Source organism: Rosa chinensis, chromosome 7 (genome assembly GCF_002994745.2).
Source record: "Rosa chinensis cultivar Old Blush chromosome 7, RchiOBHm-V2, whole genome shotgun sequence".
Taxonomy (NCBI): Eukaryota; Viridiplantae; Streptophyta; class Magnoliopsida; order Rosales; family Rosaceae; genus Rosa; species Rosa chinensis.
Genome location: NC_037094.1, coordinates 33,959,507 through 33,981,034, shown reverse-complemented (window position 1 = coordinate 33,981,034; position 21,528 = coordinate 33,959,507). Strand labels below are relative to the sequence as shown.

At 38.9% G+C, this 21,528-nt stretch overlaps 1 protein-coding gene, 1 long non-coding RNA gene and 1 pseudogene across 5 annotated transcripts; all 3 read left to right on the top strand.

Annotated features, from left to right (window-relative positions):
• Positions 1-87: 87 nt before the first annotated feature.
• Positions 88-5,536, top strand: LOC112175901. Of its 4 annotated transcripts, XR_002926699.2 has the most exons (8): positions 88-1,255; positions 1,641-1,791; positions 1,880-1,955; positions 2,358-2,426; positions 4,192-4,239; positions 4,428-4,511; positions 4,617-5,238; positions 5,318-5,536. It is a non-coding gene; the product is annotated as an uncharacterized LOC112175901 (long non-coding RNA). The 4 variants fall into 4 exon arrangements; XR_002926703.2 differs by lacking the exon at positions 5,318-5,536 and having other exon boundaries at positions 88-551; positions 4,617-4,884; XR_005803670.1 differs by lacking the exon at positions 5,318-5,536 and having other exon boundaries at positions 1,641-1,720; positions 4,617-4,884.
• A 2,126-nt stretch (positions 5,537-7,662) lies between these two features.
• LOC112177811 (pentatricopeptide repeat-containing protein At3g54980, mitochondrial) lies at positions 7,663-10,149 on the top strand. The gene has a single exon (XM_024316064.1). It carries the CDS (start codon positions 7,663-7,665, stop codon positions 10,147-10,149), a length of 2,487 nt encoding a protein of 828 aa, XP_024171832.1.
• On the top strand, positions 10,145-15,273 carry LOC112175899 (annotated as a pseudogene).
• The last annotated feature ends 6,255 nt before the right edge of the window (positions 15,274-21,528 follow it).

Below are 21,528 nucleotides of genomic sequence, written 5' to 3'. Positions count from 1 at the left end.
AATTCTCTAAAAAAAAAAAAAAAAAAAAGGAAAAAAAGAGGCCTTATGAGGTAAATAGTTTGTGGCCTCATGCGCAAAACCCTAAACTCTAAACCCACACGGCCATTCTAATTTCACTTCACTTCACAGCTTCACTTCACTTCACTGTTCTCCTTCAACAAACTCAAAACAAGAATGAAATCTCACTTCCATTCCTCACCCCTCCCTTCACTCCGTCGCTTCTACCTCTTAAACGAGAGGCCTCTCCTCACAACCACTACCACCGCCGTCGAAAATCCATTCTCCGGCCAACCCAATTCCACAAGCCTCCGATTCAACCCAAACCTAACTCCTAAACACTCTTCTGGGCCCACAAGACCGATCCCAGTTCCGCTTTAGACCTCTTCAAACTCGCTGAAACGAACCCAGGTTTTGTCAACGGCGTCGACACCGCTGCTGCCTTGCTTCACATCTTAAGGGGCTTTCCAGAGACTCGTGGGCGTGCCAAGACATTGCTTAACCGCTACGTTTCCGGCCGTCTTTCTCGATCGTTTGCTGGACTGCGCAAAGAGGTTTGGTTTTGATCTGGATTCCATGGTTTTCAGTTACTTGTTGAATAGCTATGTTAGAGCGAATCGAATAGGGGATGCTGTTGATTGCTTTTAACAGAATGGTGGAGCTTGAGATATATGCTGGTGTTGAATATATGAACATTGTGTTGACGCGGCATTGGTTAGGAGGAATATGTTTGAGGAAGCACGAGAGTTGTATGGTACAATGCTTGGGAGAGGAGTTGGTGATTGTGCCACTCTACATGTCATGTTGCGTGCTTGTTTGTTTGAAGGAGGGGAAGCCGGAGGTGGCCGAGGAGTACTTTCAGAAGGGGAAGGCAAGGGGGAGAGGGATAGCAGCTGATGCGGCATTGGATGATGTGGCAATTGGGGCTGTTTGTAAGAGTCCTGATTCGCGTTTGGCTTTGGTGTTGTTGGGTGAAATGAGAGAAATGGGGTGGGTTCCTTCCAGGCGTACGTATACTAGTGTGAAGTTGGAGTCACTCCAACTGTTATCACTTTCACCAGCCTTATTAATGGGTTGTGCAAAAGCAATAAAATAGATCTTGCTTTAGAAATGTGGCATGAGATGAAAAGTAAGGGAATCAAAATGGATGTTACTGCATAATCTGCTATCACTGATGGGTTTTGCAAAAGGAGAGACATCAATAGTGCCCGCAAACTTTTCTCGGAACTTCTGGGAGTTGGTCTATTTCCAAATACAGGTGTTTATACTTACATGATTTGTGGCTTAGCATGTAGATTAGTGTATGCGGTTTGGCGGTCCCAAGATCCAATTTTTTTTTTTAAGATTCTGAGGGAAAAGGATTGGGTTGAAAAGAAATAGAACAAGTTTTGTTGTTAATCTTTTTCATCTTTTTTATCGTTTAGTGAATTGTGAACAGTTTCTGTGTGTCAATGATCGTGAAAGGTTGGTAGGATTTTGGTTTGGTACAAACACACTCTAAACTGATTTTCTTGAATCGGTTTTTTTTCTTCTTCCAGTTTTCTAGCTATTATAATCGGTGTTGTTTCTTTTTGTTTTGTATCCAGTGCTTTGCATTTTGAGTGGGTCGAGTTTATGACGAGAAGATGGTTTTGGTGATGCAGGGTTTTTTGGGTTGTTGGCTTAATTTTGAGGTGGAGGTGTGTTCAGAAAGGCAGGAGAGCTGCTGTTTCTGGTGTTTGAGGTGTGGCTTCAAACATCCAATTCCACAGTTATTGTTCATGCTTGCAGACATAGATTGCTTCTACATTCAAGGTTTCTTAATTCTCCTGTGTCAATTTTGTTTATTGTAATTGTAAATTGTTCCTATTTAATGTTAAACTGTGATTGGTTTTGTATGCAGGTTTCACATGCTACTGTTGTAAGAAATTGGTCTGCAAGGTCTGGGGAGAAGGAGAAGGTTGAATCTGTAAATCAAGGTAAATGAAAGGGAATTTTTGAAATCATGCTCAACTTTAAATTTTTAGAAATTTTTTGATAAGGTTTTTTTTCTGAGATTGAGGCAAGTGATTGGTGGTAAACTGTATTAGGTTTTTGTTTGTATCTGGGAGTGGTTAGTTTATGGTGTTCTTCTATTTCATTGGAGTGCAATTTGCTTAACCCTTTGAATTTAACTAGAACTGATAGGCGAGAGGAGGTTTGGCTCTAATTACTATTATCTAATGAGGTCAAAAGAAAATAGTTGTTTCATTGTAATCTAATAGAATTAGACAAACTTTACTTGCAGGCTTTGTAATACATAGGATTAGACAAACTTTACTAATAATATATAGTCATTTAGTTTTCTGTTTTCATTTATCAATTGGATTTTTTGAATGTAGATTAGGTCGCATTTGAGGTGTTGTCAATTGTGAAGTTGCTGCTGCTGACATTCCAATCATCTTTCTTAGGTTGGTTGCCTATAATTCCCATCCCTTTGTGTGTACTGTACTTTTTGTATATGATTGCATACTCATATATACTATAATTTCACCGGGACCATACACATATATACATATAGATGCATTACATATAGTGATATATATATATATATACACACATATATATACATATATATATACACATATATATACATATACACACACACACACACACACACTTATATATATATATACACACACATACTTATACTCATATATACATATATACATATAGTGATATGTGTGTGTGTCTGTGAGCTGCACTTTTGTATATGAATTCTTATATGTTTCTTCACTGGGATTTGGACTTTGTATGTGTATTATAGTATCAGAGAGTGCTTTGAGTTGATGAGAATACTAAAGATGGCTCCTTCAACCTAACAGAAAGTTAATATGTTGCAGTATGTATGCCTGCAAATTCTGCTGGAAATTAAAGGTTATAATTTAGAGATAAGTTAGCTAGGTGTGTGTGTGTGTGTATTTATGTATGCCTTGAGAGTTAAGATGCATATTTTTACTCTTTCTTTTTTTGGGTTTATATCAGGTGAGCTGAAAAAGGACCAGTAATTACTCAAAACTTAATTGGGGTGTGAATGCAATAGCAACCTTTTTAGAACAGTAATTAGCTCTACATATTTAAGTAGAATTATGGGGAAATCAGCTAGAATTGGGTGGGGCATATTTGGCATTCAGATAAATCCTTTTGATTGAACATATAATTATGCAGCTGCCTGCCACAAAGCTGGAATACTGGACTGTTCAAAAGCCAAAGCATGTGAATTTCATTCAGTAAATCTGTTTAGGGGATATTAAAGATGGCTCCTTTATCCTAACAGAGATACCAAAGCCTCGATCTTTGAAAATTATCTATATTTGCATCAACATATTAGATGCTATTACCCATCCAAATTCCGTTTTTTCTTTTTAGCCTAATAAAGATAAGCTCAAAAGAATCACTGTTAATTCATATCTAAATCTTTGGGGCAGCATGTATTATACAGCTTTGCTTAATTATCATGGAAATCCATTTAACTTTCTGCCAACATGTTAACTTTCTGTGCTGATTTGATTCTGTATTTTCAGTTTAAATGAATTCTAGAGTTTGTCATTCCTTGCTAATTAATGTAGATAGGCTATCATTCCATGAGCTATGTTGTTTGAATCAAGGTCATATTGGCTCATAATACTTTGAGGCAGGTGATTAGGCACAGGGATAGAGAAGTTAATAATGAAAATGAAATCAAAGACAATGAAGAGAATAATGGTATTTAAGTAGTCAAGTGTAAATGTTTTCAGGCTTCTTAAAAACGTGCAACTTCAGTGAAAACAAAAATCTATAATGCAAAGAATGAGAGGAAGATTGCAAGGCTTCGCAGTGTAATTTGTGTTGTATTCTTTGTTTATGTTGATAAACAAATAGTAAAGTTAGTACTGCAATGAACTATTTACAGAGAATAGCATATAGCATTTCTAACTAGAGCCTCTTTGGTGCAATATGGACGCATTTCTTCCAACTGAAAACTAGAATACCAAAAGCAGGTGAAGCTGTATAAAATACAAGTGGATAATGTGAGAGTAGAAACTCTCACTTTTTCAACCTGTTTTTTCTGTTTAGAAAATAACCTTCATTTTAAAGAGACTTCAACCATAGTTGGCCAGATTTCACACATAATTAGAACTCTCATACAAAGAAAGTATTAGTAGTTGTAATGAGTGGTCTTCTTTTGTTTTGCAGATATCAGGAACAGCGAGCTATCAAAATTTGCAAGTATTTTGAATTCAGGTATGAATGTTAAATGATGTTGCTAATAAAATTTAAAGACTGATGCTAATTATTATTGAATGAGTTTGTTCACAATCTGCGAATCAATTTTAAAGACATGTGAAGAAAGTTTGATAAGATAATCAATATGATTTGATTGTTGGAAGATTGGTTCATCTGAGATGTCTAATCCTTTTACTGTTTTGCAGGAAAATTTGGGTACAGCAAGAAGGAAGATCTGGAATTACTATTATTTTACAGTAATCAGGAAATTGGGAAAAGAGATGCAATAGGTAATGAATAGGACATAAATAATAAAAGTAATGTTCCATCTGTTCTTTTTTGTCTGTTTGCCTTTTTATAATCTGTGCTGATTAATTCTTCTTCCGGATATGTAGGCAACTGTTTGGAGCAGCAGATGAATGACAACCAAAAAGATGAAATGATTTGTGAGAGAAGCAAAAAGATGAAGTGGTCTGCCACTGATATGGTCTGCTCATTATTTTGTTTTTGTCTTTTTTAATTTTTCATTGTTGTTTATAGTATTTAGAATTTTAGATTTGAATATGCATTTGTAGCCAAAATAATGAACATCAGTTGTGTTTGTTAAAATCTGTACAGCGAGTATGATTTGAACTTATTTGTTGTGGTCAAAATTTTGGGTAACATGCTTTGATCCTGTGGCTGAAGAAATCAAAAGGGGTATGTAATCTCCAAGATTACTGTAAGGACAGCTACACTAGAATGAGTCTGAGATTCAATTAGGACATAACTTCAATCTTTGTTATGACCAATTGAATTTCAGGCTCATTGTTTTGTATTTGTCTTAGTTGCGGGGAAAGATTTTGGCTAACATGCTTTAATCCAGTAGCTGGAGAATTCAAAAGGGGTATCTAATCTCTAAGATCATCAACCAGGTACTAGCACACCAGCTCATCCACTGTATGAAAAAAAAAAAAGATTGGTTGATAGAAGCAAGAAACAATTGTTTGCTACCAATCCAGAGAAAAAACCCAGCTGGTAACAACTACATACATTTCAACTCCATTTTTCCACTCATAAATTCTTTCACACCTTTTATAACTTCTTACTTTCACAGTGATACAAAGACAAACATTGAATCAGCGGCCTCATCACCAGACACTCTGAACAAAGAAAAAATAGATTGAAGTGTCATGTCGCTTTTCATGTAAATACAAATGGAGGAAACACCTTTTTGAACAACCTCCACAACTACGTAGCACCTTTTTGGCTAGGCTAACAACTCTTCAACAACTGCTGTCACTTTTGGTATAAATGTAACTGGACCATTTTGGTACTAGATCTCGATGGAAGTATAGAGTTTACTAGAATAGCACCATTTTGAAGAACCTCCACTGATATGTGATGACGAACATCAACACCTCTTCTCACTAGACCGATCAAATGTAGCTAGGTTAGCCTATGAGTAGAACAATATATTTTTGACAAGCTGTGTCAACAGCATTTGTATTGTATATTTGAACATTATCAAAACATTTATATTAATGGTAGTGTTAGTTGCAAACATAAGTCTTTAGCCGTCTAAACTTGCAGATTTTGTTTGAGCACCCGCAGCAATGCGCGGGCACCTATTCTAGTAAACTCTATACTTCCATCGAGATCTAGTACAGTCTACAATTTGTTGAGAAGACAATGCAACTAATTCGCCTTTTTCAATTTTTACTATTCCTTCGATTGCTGCTGCTGCTACCAAAGCCCAACAGTAAGTATCTGCATGTGCATGGATGTGTGAAAAAAAAAATCAAAAGAAATATATGTCAGTAGCTGTTAGGAGTAAATTCGAAACAATTTGTCTATTCGATATATATATTTTTTTTTTGGAAAATAAATTTATTAGAGGAAAAAAAAAAACAAAAATAAATCTTTGTAGTTGAGAACTATTTGTCTATCTGATCATTTATTTTTGAAGTATTGTAGCTGCGACATAATTATTATTCTTACCCTCCTGTTGCATTCTAACTTCAGTGACAGCTCCTCCATAGACCCAATTTTTGTAGGCTGGAAATTGTCAAACACAGCAGAAGTACTGTAAGAAATCTCCGGTGCTTCTAAGGGTACTCTCACGCAACCTTTGGGGAGTTCATCATGGTTTGATCACCAAATATGTTCAGCGCAGGTTCAGTGTTATACTTGGCTCGCCATTGCTCAAAGTTTTTCTTGAAAATTTTGTAACGCCTCTCCTTTTCTGAATTATTGGAGTAGACGCGGTTATACTTGGCCATTTGCGTAATATTGATTGTGGATTTCTTATATTTTTCAGACGATGGTAGTACTCGGGATTGCCACATTTCTTAGCTTTCAAAGAGATTGAAAAGGAGGAGGATTGCCACATTTCTTAGCTTTCAAAGAGATTGAAAAGGAGGAGGACGAGGAGGAGGAGGAGGAGGAAGAAGAAGAAGAAGAAGAAGAAGAAGGTGGCACAAGAGAGAAGATAAGGTGAAGGGTGTGTTTTACAATGTGATTTTCTTGTATTTGTATAGTCTTGTCACACAAGTCCTCCTCTCCACCAACTTTGAGTCTCCAATCCATTTCAGTGAAGAATAGGCTTGTCACACAAGTCCTCCTCTCTACCAACTTGAGTCTCCAATCCATTTTGGTGAAGAATAGTCTTGTCACATGAATCCTCCTCGCCACCAGCTTGAGCCTCCAAGCCATTTTGGTGAAAAAAAACCTAGTTCATATTGGCTTTGAATAAGTCTGAGACATTCTTGAGCATGTTTCTAGGGTCTTCTTGAACATTCTTGAACTCTCCTTGTGCATTATGGTTTCCCAATCCAAGTTGGTTAAAAAGTCAAATCCAAATTAACTTTGTACATGTGTTCCACAAAAGAGGTCTCATGAGAGAAAAAAATAATTGGTGGCTTTATGGCTAAATAAATATTAAAAAATATTCTTATATGCAATTGGCCCTATTTATATATGTTTACTATTTCATTTTTGCATATTCATACAAGGTAGAATCAGGGTTAAATATTTTTAATATTTTTTTGTTGGCAATCATAGAAATTTATAAAATAAAAGAGAAAGCAGCTAAGGATGACATGAAGCTAAGTTGCTTTTAAAAATTAAAAGACAACCAAAACATAGGTGCATAGACGATTGAATCAAAGATCAAGACGCACAACAGATGCAGAGGTGGAAATGACAAATTTAAAAATGTCGGAGTGAAGAACCAACATTTTTTTATTTTTGAAGGGACCAACCTTATTTTATTCTTATTATTAAATTATGAGAGATCCCAAACCCCAAACCCCATCCGGCCATCCTAATTTTCCAACCAAAAAAAAAAAAATAAATAAAAAAGCTGAAAGAAGCCATTGATGGTTGGTTTTGAGAATAGAGGTTCGAGATTTCAGTCTGTTGTTCACTTCACTTCACTTCATCTTTTCTTCTCCTTCTACAATGAAATCTCACTTCCATTCCTCACTCCTCCCTTCACTCCGTCGCTTCTACCTCTTAAACCCCAAGCCCCTCTCCTCACAACCACCACCGCCGCCGCAAATCCATTCTCCGGCGAACCCAATTCCACAATCCTCCGATTCAACCCAAACCCACCTCCTCAACACTCTTCTTTCCCACAAGACCGATCCCAGTTCCGCTCTCGACCTCCTCAAACGCGCTGAAGCTCACCCAGGCGTTGTCCACGGCGCCGACACCGTCGCCGTCTTGCTTCACATCTTACTGGGCTTTCCAGAGACTCGCGGGCGCGCCAAGACATTGCTTAACCGCTACGTTTCCGGCGACTCCGGCCCTCCTCCGGCAGTCTTTCTCGATCGTTTGCTGGACTGCGCAAAGAGGTTCGGTTTTGATTTAGATTCAGATTCTCTGGTTTTCAGTTACTTGTTGAATAGCTATGTTAGAGCCAATCGAATAGGGGATGCTGTTGATTGCTTTAATAGAATGGTGGAGCTTGAGTTATATGCTGGTGTTGAATATATGAACATTGTGTTGACGGCATTGGTTAGGAGGAATATGTTTGAGGAAGCACGAGAGTTGTATGGTAAAATGGTTGAGAGAGGAGTTGGCGGTGATTGCGCCACTCTACATGTCATGATGCGTGCTTGTTTGAAGGAGGGGAAGCCGGAGGAGGCTGAGGAGTACTTTCGGAAGGCAAGGGGGAGAGGGATAGCAGCTGATGCCGCATTGTATGATGTGGCGATTGGGGCTGTTTGTAAGACTCCCGAATCGCGTTTGGCTTTGGTGTTGTTGGGTGAAATGAGAGAAATGGGGTGGGTTCCTTCCGGGCGTACGTATACTAGTGTGATTGGGGCGTGTGTGAAGCAGGGGAATATGGTGGAGGCGCTAAGGCTCAAGGATGAAATGGTGAGTTGTGGGGAATCGATTGATTTGGTTGTTGCTACAAGCTTGATGAAGGGTTATTGTGCGCAAGGGAAGTTGGATGCCGCTTTGGATTTGTTCAACATGATTATGCAGGATGGACTTATTCCTAACAGAATCACTTATGCAACTGTGATAGGATGTTGCTGTAAGAATGGGAACATGGAAAGGGCATATGAGCTTTACACCAAAATGAAACAGATGGGTATTTTGCCTGATGAGTTCATTGTGAATCATTTGGTGCGTGGATTTTTGAAATGTCGGTTACTTGAAGACGCGTCTAAGTTGTTTGACGAGGCAGTTGACTACGGTATTGCAAATGTCTTCTTGTACAATAATTTCTTAGCATGGCTTTGTAGGGAGGGTAAAGTAAGTGAAGCCCGTAGTTTATGGGATAAGATGATGCGTAATGGTGTGATACCTAATGCGGTTTCCTACAACAACATGATACATGGCTATTGCAGAATAGGGGATATGGATTGTGCAAATAATGAATTTTTGGAGATGACACAAAGGGGTTTGGAACCTACTGTTTTTACTTACTCTATTTTGATGAATGGGTATTTCAGGAACGGTAATGCCGAACGTGCTTTTAATGTCTTTGATGATATGGTGGATGCAAAGAAAATCCCCACAGGCTACACAATTAACATTGTCATTGATGGCCTATGCAAAGTTGGCCAGACAACTGTGGCAAGTGATCTTTTGAAGAAATTTCTTGAGAAGGGTTTTATTCCTGGATGTATGACTTATAATAGTATTATACATGGGTTTTCCAGGGAGGGTGCCATGAATTCTGCACTGAATGTTTATAGAGAAATGTGTGAAGGTGGAGTCACTCCAACTGTTATCACCTACACCAGCCTTATTAATGGGTTATGCAAAAGCAATAAGATAGATCTTGCTTTAGAAATGTGGCATGAAATGAAAACTAAGGGCATCAAAATGGATGTTACAGCATACTCTGCTATCATTGATGGGTTTTGCAAAAGGCGAGACATGAAAAGTGCCCGCGAACTTTTCTCAGAACTTCTGGAAGTTGGTTTATCTCCAAATACAGGTGTTTATACTAGCATGATTTGTGGCTTCCGGAATGTAAATGACATGGAAGCAGCTATTGAGTTACATAAGAAAATGATAACTGAAGGCATTCCATGTGATGTGAAAACGTACACTGCATTAATCAATGGACTGCTAAGAAAGGGTGATTTACAATCTGCATCAGATCTTTACTCAAAGATGCTTTCGAAGGGAATTACACCTGATATCAACACATATACAGTTCTAATAAATGGCCTTTGTTGCAAACGACAATTGGAGAAGGCACGCAAAACCTTGGAATACATGAATAGAAGGAGAATGACTGCTAGGGTTCATATTTATACTGCTTTGATTGTTGGGCACTTCAAGGAGGGGAATTTGCAAGAATCGTTTAGGTTGCACGATGAAATGCTAGACAAAGGCCTCATACCTGATGACATTACTTGTGATATTCTTATAAATGGAAAGTTCAAAGGCATAAGTGCTCTTCCGAGGACTTCAAGAGTCTAGGTACTGGTCGGTTATTGTTTGATCATGCTTCCAACTTTTGTTTGCTCATCGGGTGAGAAATTACTATGACCTGGAATGTTCATAGATTCTCTTTCACATCTCTTTGGGAAATATTATTCCAGGCTTGACTTTTATGGTTGTAACATTACAAGTGGAATCAGTCATCTTCATTAATAGGAATCTCAAATAGATTCTGAAATCTGAACCTGCTACTATCCTCTTCATCTATCGGACTGCTGCTGGAAATTGGATGGAGATGCAGCTCAAAGGTACAAATAGCTTGGATTTTATCCCTTCTGTCTTTTTATTGTAGTTCATCATGTTATGGTTGTCCTGTTGCACATATTAAGTTAGGTTATTTAACACCCATAATGCTTTGTATTTTGCAATTGAGATTTGTTGAATTGTACCTAATATGTGATACTTACAGTTTAAATGTTGAGGTGTTTTTTATTATGAACTGACCTTACATCCAAGGGCGTATCTAGGGGTGGTGATCGAGGAGGGTCAATTGACCCTTTGACAGTCTGAATTTAGCTTTTAAATATCAATTTTGTGTTTCTCTTTTAAATAATCACGCAACCAGACAAGTCAAGAAACTTGGCAGCTTCACTCAATCATTGCATGACAAAACACAAAAAAAGAGAACCAATTTATTGGCATGGAAAAGGCAAATGGTGAGTTGTGTTGGGTTGGGTTGGGTTGGTTTAGACCGTTTGGAACTTGCTCTCCGAAGATTAGTAGGTTCCACTGTCCTCCACCCTCTTGGATTCTCCTCTTGGTTTTCTGGTTTTTTTCTTATTTAATCACTAAACAAACACACACACACACACACACACACACACACACACACAAATACACACACTTCTCCTAGTTATAATTTCATTGTTTAAGTGTTTGCTGTCTGAGAATTCCGAGTTTAACTGAGTTGAGTAAGTGAAGTGGGTCAGACATGAGAGTGTTGACGGTGATTGAAGGGTTGTTAGCAGAAGCTGTTTATACCCAACTCACTCTTTCTCCATGTTTCTTGATCTTGATCGAGTTTGTGAGTTGCTCTGGATCTTAATCTGCTAGATGATATTACTAAATTTCTATAACTTGAGGCTGTAATTTGTCTGTATTACCAAGATTCGGCCTAAGCTAGTCCTCACAACACTTGCTGTTTTAAGATATTTTACCTGACCTGTTGCTGTTAGCTGTATTGTCTTCAAAAGGCCTCTGCTTTTAATTTCATTTAAGTTGTGGGTGTAATGCTCACTCACATTTAGGAAGCTCTGAACTGTGCCTAGCCTCACCTGGAAGAGGTAAGCAATCTGAACTCTTTGTGTTCGAGTTGTCTTAGTCATGTGGGTTTGAATTTTGGGTTAGGAAAAGGTTTCTGATCTGGGTCTATAGTGGGAATGTTTTTATTTTTAGTTTTCTGATTTGAGTATTGATGCTTCCTTCAGGTTTGATTGAGATTGGGGATTACATTCATTGGAGCTGCTCTTGTGGCTTTTGCTGCTACAATTGGTAACTTTCTGCAAGGATGGGACAATGCTGCAATTGCTGGTACTTATTTGAAATTTTTTTAGCTTTCTTCAATTCTTGTTTTTCGTAGGCTCTGTGCGTTGTGCTTCATTGAATCTTTCCAGTAATTCTATCTGGTTTACGCATTTCAATCAGAGTTTGTCCATTTTGTTGTGTTCAGTTCATGTTTTTGCTTGTTCTCATTTAGTGCTCATATTTCAGGGGCTATTGTTTACATCACGGACGATTTTGATTTAAGTAGCTCAGTAGAAGGTCTTGTTGTGGCCATGTCAGTCATCGGGGCAACAGTTATTACAACATGCTCAGGAGGCATATCAGATTGGCTTGGTCGGAGGCCAATGCTAATAGCATCATCAGTTCTTTATTTTGTGAGTGGCTTGGTGATGTTGTGGTCACCCAATGTGTATGTACTATGTCTTGCAAGGCTATTAGATGGATTTGGAATTGGTTTAGCGGTTACTCTTGTCCCAGTCCACATATCCGAGACCGCCCCATCAGATATAAGGGGATTGTTGAATACTCTTCCACAGTTCCTTGGTTCAGGAGGCATGTTTTTGTCATATTGTATGGTTTTCGGGATGTCGCTGTTGGCCTCGCCAAGCTGGAGACTGATGCTTGGGATTCTTTCCATTCTCTCTCTTATATATTTTGTATTAACCGTGTTTTACTTGCCTGAATCTCCTCGATGGCTTGTGAGTAAGGGCAGGATGCTCGAGGCAAAGAAGGTTCTCCAGAGCTTGCGTGGCACTGAAGATGTTTCTGGTTTGTTGCTTATTCTCTGGTTTGCTCATATTTTGTATATGTATAGTGATCTATGTTTTATAATGCATAGCGCCATAATTTAGCATGGACTCACGCACTGACTTGTCATACTAAACGTCATATATGATGTGACATAAATGATGTTGAGAACATGAATCCAACGTGCAAAATGGGGGTTCATATTCTCAACTAATGAGAAGTACACTGATATCAGATCCATACTAGCATTTGCCCAAGTGCTTAAAGCCAATTAGCAATAGGCTTTTCTAGGCATCTAAGGGCTGAGAATATGTGCGACGGCTGAGTAGTGCATCTTCAAGGGCACAAACTTTATCATGTGGATCTCGCTAATGCACTGTGTTTATAGGTGAGATGGCTTTGCTTGTCGAAGGTCTTGGAGATGAAACATCTTTAGAAGAGGCCCAGCTGATGATCTTGATGGTCAGGAAACAGCTGACAAAGACAAAATCAGGTTATATGGACCCGAAGAGGGCCTTTCCTGGGTTGCCGGACCTGCAACTGGGCAGGGTTCATTTGTCAGTCTTGTCTCTCGCCAAGGAAGCTTGGCAACCCAGAATGTGCGTCTAATGGGTCCTCTTGTCACTCTCTTTGGTAGTGTCCATGAAAACTTCCCAGAGGCAGGGAGTATCCGGGGAAGCATGCTCTTTTCTAACTTTGGCAGCATGTTCAGCACAGCAGATCATCCACGCGGTAAAACTGAACAATGGGATGAAGAGAGCTTGCATAGGGAAGGTGAGGACTGTGCAACTGGAGGAGACTCAGATGACAATCTGCATAGTCCTTTGATTTCACGCCAGACGACAAGTATGGAAAAGGATATGGTGCCAGCACCTCCTTCCCATGGTAGTATTCTGGGCATGAGGCACAACAGCAGTCTCATGCAAGGAACTGGGGAGACAGTTGGTAGCACAGGCATTGGTGGTGGGTGGCAGTTGGCATGGAAGTGGTCTGAGAGACAAGGCGAGGATGGAAAGAAGGAAGGAGGATTCCAGAGGGTATATTTGCACCAGGAAGGAGTCCCTGGCTCACATCGTGGGTCCCTTGTGTCACTTCCTGGTGGTGATGTTCCTGCAGAAGGCGAGTTCATCCAGGCAGCCGCTCTGGTCAGTCAGCCTGCTCTGTATTCGAAGTCACTTATCGATCAGCATCCTGTTGGACCTGCAATGGTTCATCCATCAGAAACAGCTTCGAAAGGACCAATATGGGCTGCTCTGCTTGAACCAGGGGTTAAGCACGCATTGTTTGTTGGAATTGGAATCCAGATTCTTCAGCAGGTTTGTTATACCAAATTTTCTTTTTATCTGATCTAAATTTTGTCCTTAAGGATAGCGAAAATGTGCTAATTACCTAGTTCAACTTTATGGAGAAATATTATTAGTAGTCAAGTTTCTCTGATGTTATGCTATGTTAGTCATGATATTTGCTTGGCCAGTCCAAAGGATGCTAAAAAAATGGCACATCAAATTTTCTCTCTCTCACTATTATTAGTCATATTTTGCATACCTTTCCTTTTGGTCATGGTTCATCTTCTTTCTGTAAGTAGGGACGTTTGTCTTGCAATGCTCTTTGGGGTAAAGCTAACGGCTAAATGTTAATATAATTTAGCAGTTTTCTGGGATAAATGGAGTTCTCTATTACACTCCTCAAATTCTTGAAGAGGCTGGAGTCTCAGTTCTTCTTGAAAGCTTTGGTCTCAGTACAACATCTACATCTTTCCTCATCAGTGCATTCACAACTTTGTTGATGCTTCCTTGTATAGGTCTAGCCATGAAGCTCATGGATATCACTGGTAGAAGGTGATTTACGCTTAACATGGTTTTTTCTTTTTGAGCTGAACTGTCGTAGATTTTCAACTCAACAAGGAAGAATTTGCCTTGCCATCACACCAAATACTGGTCGTCTATTTCTTGACTTAACATTCTATTTTATAAAAATATAAAAGTAATGTGTGTGTGTGCGTGAACTGTGCTGTTGATAGGATTCTTGACAATCTACTAAAAATCCAGAACCCTAGCTTATTTTGTGCTTTAGAGGAAAAGTTTAAGTTTAAATCTTAGCTAATGCACTTCTTATTGCAGGATCCTGCTACTGACTACACTTCCTGTGTTGATTGTGTCACTCATTCTTCCAGTCATTGCCAACTTAGTGACCCTAGGTTCAGTCGTTGAAGCCGCAATATCAACCACTTGTGTGATAATCTATTTCTGCGTATTTGTCGGCCTATGGGCCAATCCCAAATATCCTCTACTCCGAGATCTTTCTGACAAGGGTGCGTGGCGTCTGCATTGCCATCTGTGCCCTGGCGTACTGGATTTCAGACATTATTGTCACCTACAGGCTGCCAGTTCTGCTTGATTCAATAGGCCTAGCTCGTATCTTTGGGATTTATGCCGTTGTTTGTGTCATCTCTTTGGTGTTTATCTACTTGAAAGTTCCAGAAACCAAAGGCATGCCCCTTGAAGTCATTACTGAATTCTTTTCTGTTGGTGCAAGACAAATTGCTGCTGCCAAAAATGAGTAATCGAGAACAGTTAGTGACTTCACCAGTTTGGCGGTTCTCCGTCTTCTGTAAGGAGATTTTGTTCCACGCATTTGAATATTCATAATGGGTGATTCTTCCATTTTTGATTGTGTATGATAAACTAGATTATTTTGGAGATTATACTTAAAGCTTAGAAGAGATGATTGATTTATAACTGTGGGAACACATACGACACTGCCCTTATTTAAATAAGGCATTCTACAGTCAAATATGCTGGATTTTGTAGGCATGTTTGCTGGTTCAATCACACTGTTTGGAAAATAAATACACACCTGCCTCTTTTATTTATTTATTTTTATTTATTATTATTATTTTTAAAGGGGTCTGGAACCAAACGAAGCTGGGAGGCTCATCCCACGCCCAACATATATTTACCTCTTCAATCCCCTTATGATATGAAATTATCACCAGGGTTTAGCAAAGTAGTAGATAGCTAGGGTTAACCAATTGAGTATGCAAATCACTACCGAGGAGGGGAATTTGCAAGAATCGTTTAGGTTGCACGATGAAATGCTAGACAAAGGCCTCGTACCTGATGACATTAATTGTGATATTCTTATAAATGGAAAGTTCAAAGGCATAACTGCTCTTCCGAGGACTTCATGAGTCTAGGTATCGGTCGGTTATTGTTTGATCATGCTTCCAACTTTTGTTTGCTCATCGGGTGAGAAATTACTATGGCCTGGAATGTTCATAGAAATTACTATGGCTTGACTCTTATGGTTGTAACATTACAAGTGGAATCAGTCATATATCTTCATTAATAGGAATCTCAAATAGATTCTGAAATCTGAACCTGCTATCATCCTCTTCATCTAATGGACTGCTGCTGGAAATTGGATGGAGATGCAGCTCAAAGGTACAAATAGCTTGGATTTTATCCCTTCTGTCTTTTTATTGTAGTTCATCATGTTACGGTTGTCCTGTTGCACAGGTTAAGTTCAGTTATTTAACACCCATAATGCTTGTATTTTGCAATTGAGATTTGTTGAGTTGTACCTAAAATGTGATATATACTTACAGTTTAAATGTCGAGGTGTTTTTGATTATAAACAGACTTTATATCGAAGGGCGTATCTAGGGGTGGTGATCGAGGAGGGTCAATTGACCCTTTGACTGTCTGAATTTAGCTTTTAAATTTCAATTTTGTGTTTCTCGTTTCACATAGCTTGTAAAGCCTTTGTTGACCCCTCTACCTGTTTCTAAATTCTATGACTTTCGATTTTTTTTTTGTTTACTTTTTAGTAAAACATCTAAGTTTCAATCGATTTAAGCCACGAACATAAGAAAAAGTCGCAAAATTATCATTTATTGTTTACTACGAAAAGTCAGTTCTTTTGTACATGAAGATGGTAAGCTATTTTGATCATATTCTTGACCCTCCTTGATAGGATTTCTAGATACGCCACTGTATATATTTGTATATATCTGTTTACCAACAATAGGCAGCCAGAAACAGCTGAACACTAACAAGTTTTTTAAACTTAAAACTTTCTCTAACCATGTCTCACTCTCTCCCCTTTGCGGCGGCTAACCCTAGAGTTTTGTCGTCTGATTTCCTTGGCCTGCGATGATGGGGCTCAAGGTCCTTGGCTGCCGAGTCCTTTGGATTTGAGAATCTCCTATTTTCAACCTTGGGGTTGCTGCATCCTAATCTCATCGTTTTGGAGATGGGATTCATTCCCTCCGGGATTGGGTCGTACCGCTGTTGCTCCTTATTTGGTAAGCAGCACCTTGGTCTGGTGGATCCAAACCAGATATGGGATCCCGGTTCTGTCATGGGTAGAGGCACTGATTTCAGATCCTCTATGATGGTGGCGTTTCGATATATGGGTGCTGATGGGTCGTTGCGGCGGTGGAAGGAGATCCTGAGTTCAGATCCTTTCCGGCGGTGGCCTTGGTTACAACTGCGGTCGAGTTCTTTGGGGCATACAGACTGGAGGATTGGCGTTTGGGCCTTCAGGTTGTTCCCGGAATATCGTTCTGGTGTCGGCTTGGCTTCTTCAGAGTTACGGCGGTGGGGTGGCTCGCTGGGGTGGCGACGCAGAGATGGATGGGTGCTCAGACGCTTGGATGTCCAGAGAAGGGTTGAAGCTAGCGTTCCCAAGGTTTTAGGTGCCTAGATCAGGATAAGTTGGGCTTGGGTCTTGGTCAAGTTTGCCTTGGTAGACTTGATTTTGGCTGCGGGCCAGATTTGGATCCATATTTGGGACCCGGGGTAACTTTCAAATCCAAATCTTGAATCCGTGACAGCTGCTCATATTGATCTGGTATTGGTTCTGGTTCTTGGGAGTTCGTTTGCTAATTTTTGAGTTTTTGACACACTCGGTTACTTTCTAACTCTCAGTGAGTGAATTACCTCTCCTAGGTGATCATATCACTGGTTACAGTTACGGTTACAGTTACTACTATATTTTCACTGCTCTCGTGACATATGCAGTGTAGCGATGGCGTTCGTCATCAAGTCACATCCTGGTTACCTTTCATTCTAGATGCGTCTATATTTTCATTCCAGTTACTACTATATTTTCACTGGTTATAGTTACGGTTACAGTTACTACTATATTTTCACTGCTCTCGTGACATATGCAGTGTAGCGATGGCGTTCGTCATCAAGTCACATCATGGTTACCTTTCATTCTAGATGCGTCTGTGCATCTTGTCATCTTTTATTGTTTTTTCTATATTATAGATGCGTTTGGGCATCTTGCTATGCTTTATTATTTTTCTTTTGATGCTTTTGCATCGCTCCATGTACTCTTTAATTTTATTTAATATAGCTTGTCATCCTTCCTTCAAAAAAAAAAACAAGGGCAGCCATAAAAGAAGTTGCTTTCTTGGTTTGGTTAAGTGAACAATGAATCAAGTTATTGGAATCAATTACTCCGCTTAGCATGTAATGATTGGTAATATTGTTCTCTAGGCCGCATTTTCTAATAGTTTTTTTTTTCTTCATGTTGTGTGATGGTTTGAATTTTGAATAATGGAAGTCAAATGTGAAAAGAAAAATAAATTGAGGTCAACTATGTAATTTAAAATTTGCAATTACAAAACAAACACACACCACTCCTTATATCTCAGTACCATATCAAAAATCTAACCATAACTGGCTTAACATACACAAAATTGAAAATTCCATTCAAGAATCCCTCTGCTTTCAACATTTAGATCCAGAAATAAAGAATTGAGGTACTGAATGTATGGTTCAAAACCGAAATTATTACAAATGCTGAAGAATCATTCTCAAGTTGCCTATGTCATCTGGACCTGGGACATGGTCCCCTTTCTTCTGGGACTTGCATTTCTCTTCTTTGAAAGGAGCAGGCAAAGTAGAGTCACAAGAAGCACTAGTAGTACAGAAACGAGAGTAATCAGGATGCTTGTTGTGCGTTTTTGGCTATGACCCGACATGCTCCCGAGAGCTCTCCGAGATTGTGGAAGGGAGGCGGTCGAAAAAAGCCTGGAATCTCCAATTCTTCAACAGATAAGTGGAAGAACCCGCCGCTCAGCAATGAACCCAACATGGGCCAAGTCCTCAGAGGCCTTGGAAAGGTCGACCCGGAGCTCGATTGCCGAAATCAGAGGCTGAATCTGAGTGGAGTACCCAACCCAAGCCCGAAATGCTTTCTCCTCACTTCTGTATTCTATCCACGCCGTCACCTCTCTGGTCAGATCAAGATCAAGAACAACATAAAGTGGTTCTGGCCCATTCTTGATATCGATATGGTGTTTGAACACCCCGATGTGAATGACGTTCTCGTCAGGTGCAGACTCAAAACGAACCCCGATGTGACTGACGTTCACCTCGTCACGTCCAGATTCAAACAGAATGGCCAGGTACGAATCTTGGTGACGTTCCCCTCGTCACGTCCAGATTCAAACAGAATGTCAAGGAAAAGAGAGCAGCTGAGAGAATACATGGTTTCTGGGATCAGGGTTCTTTTGTGTGTGAGAGAGAGAGAGAGAGAGAGAGAGAGAGAGAGAGAGAGAGAGAGAGAGAGAGAGAGAGAGAGAGAGAGAGAGAGAGAGAGAGAGAGAGAGAATGTAGGAATGTTTTGGCATTTGCTTGGTTGCGAGGTTTTGGCCTTTGGGACTGTCGGTGCGTTTGGATGAGAAAATTATAAAATCCATAGGAATTTATAAATGATGGAATCTTTAACTCCATCAATCTAAAATTCCACTAATTGCAATTTCTATTGTTTGGTTGCATCTATTTAGGATTTGAAATGTGTAATAAATTAAGAAAGTTTAAAACAAATAAAAAGATAAAATAGAAAAAAGTCTTGTTTTGGAAATAAAAATTGAATACTGCAAAGAAATTCGAAAATAACACCTATTTTGGTGGAAATTGAAGTGAGGAATTTAAATAACGAATTCCTTCGTTTTTTTCCACAACGGTGTGTTTGGATGAGAAAATTATAAAATCCGTAGGAATTTATAAATGATGGAATCTTTAATTCCATCAATCTAAAATTCCATAATTGCAATTTCTATTGTTTGGTTGCATCTATTTATGATTTGAAATGTGTAATAAATTAAGAAAGTTTAAAACAAATAAAAAGATAAATTAGAAAAAAGTCTTGTTTTGGAAATAAAAATTGAATACTGCAAAAGAATTCGTAAATGACACCTATTTTGGTGGAAATTGAAGTAAGGAATTTAAATAACGAATTCCTTCGTTTTTTTCCAGAGAAATTTAAAATATCCAATCTGATAATGCCAAACGAGGGAATTGGCTTTTAAGAATTATGAAATCCTTACTTTCAATTAAATTCCATCAGTTTTTCCTTCATCCAAACACACTCCAAAGAAATTTAAAATTACCAATATGATAATACCAAACGAGGGAATTTGCTTTTAAGAATTATGAAATCCTCACTTTCAATTAAATTCCATCATTTTTTCCCTCATCCAAACACACTTAAGGGGAAATGGATTTAGTTAAAGGAAGAAGTGGGGAAACGGATTTTTTTTTTTTTTTTTGGTTACATGGCGTCTAGAAAGACCAAAAAAACAAAGGAGACAGCTTAACAAATATCTGAGACATTCCTATTTTTGGTAACTACACACAAATCATCAAGGTAATCTTCAATGACTTGTGGAGGAGGAGATTCAAGGAAATGAATCCCAATGTTAGTCGCCAACCCACACTTAGAGAGTCCATCTGCGACCATATTCATTTCATGGTAACATTGGCGAATAGTGCATTGCTGAAGAAGTTCCATGAGAATTCTACAACTGCTCAGAATAGGTTTGAGAGGGTGAAGATCATCAACCCCATTAGCCATAAGATTAACAAGCACCTCTTAATCACATTCAACTACAATCTTGTCCCTTATTTGTTGGGAGGCCATCTTAAGTCCAAGAAGGAGGCCCCATGCTTCAGCAACGATAACTGAACTAGTACCAAGATTGGCATAAAAACCCATAATCCAATTTCTCTGGTGGTCTCTGAGCACACCACCTGCTCCAATATTAACACATTGAGCTTTGAACCAATCAGTAGCTGCATCAATTATGATTTTAATTAGTAGGGTTAAAGGGCATCATGAAGTCAGTATCAAAAATACTTTTGTTTCTCCACTTCCAAATATACCAGCATGTGAAAAGAAAAACACTACTCCATTTTAAGCCATTATAGCAGTCTTCATTGCACAGAGCATTGGCCTTAAACCAACTGACCAAATTAAGATTCCTAGCTCTCTGAATCTTCTCAATGCAAATAATCCTGTTCCAAATTTCAGAAGCTCTAGGACAGTCTCTAAGTAAATGGAGGATACTTTCAGGATGTTGGTGACAAATAGGACACAAGGGATCAAGAGTCAACCTTCTTTTAACCCTTTCCATATTGGTCAGCACTTTGCCATGGGAGAACAGCCAAGCAAACGTTTTCATCTTGGGAGGAATAGCAAGTCTCCAAATAAGCTGCCAAGTATAAGGAAGAAACTCAAATTCATAATCCCCAAGGTGGAGTAAGCAGATTTAACACTGAACTAGCCATTTGACAAAGCACCCCAAATCAATTTACCAGGAAAACCAAACGGAATGCTATTAATTTGGTTGACAATTTCAAACTCAAAATGGGAGCGAAGAAAATCAATATTTCAACCCGAGTTAGACCAAACATCATTAACTTTGAGTTGCGAATCAAGATTATTTTGATTATCACTATAGTCCAGAAGAGTACCTCCAGGGAGCCATTTATCAGTCCAAAACTTGACCGAATTCCCATCACCAATGCGCCACATAACACCAATTTTGAGGAGTTGAGCTCCAAAGACAACACTCCGCCAAGTACTAGAGCAATCTGGAGGAGCTTTATAGTTGTTATCCAGGAAACACTTCTGCTTTATATATTTATGGTGAAGAACTTTACTCCATAAACCATTATCATTTTGCAGCAATCTCCAGCTAGCTTCTGCAAGCATGGCTTGATTCATCATCTTGGCTTTCTTAATACCTAAACCACCACAATCTTTGGGACTGCAAACAAGATCCCAATTAGCTAGATGAATCTTTCTTTG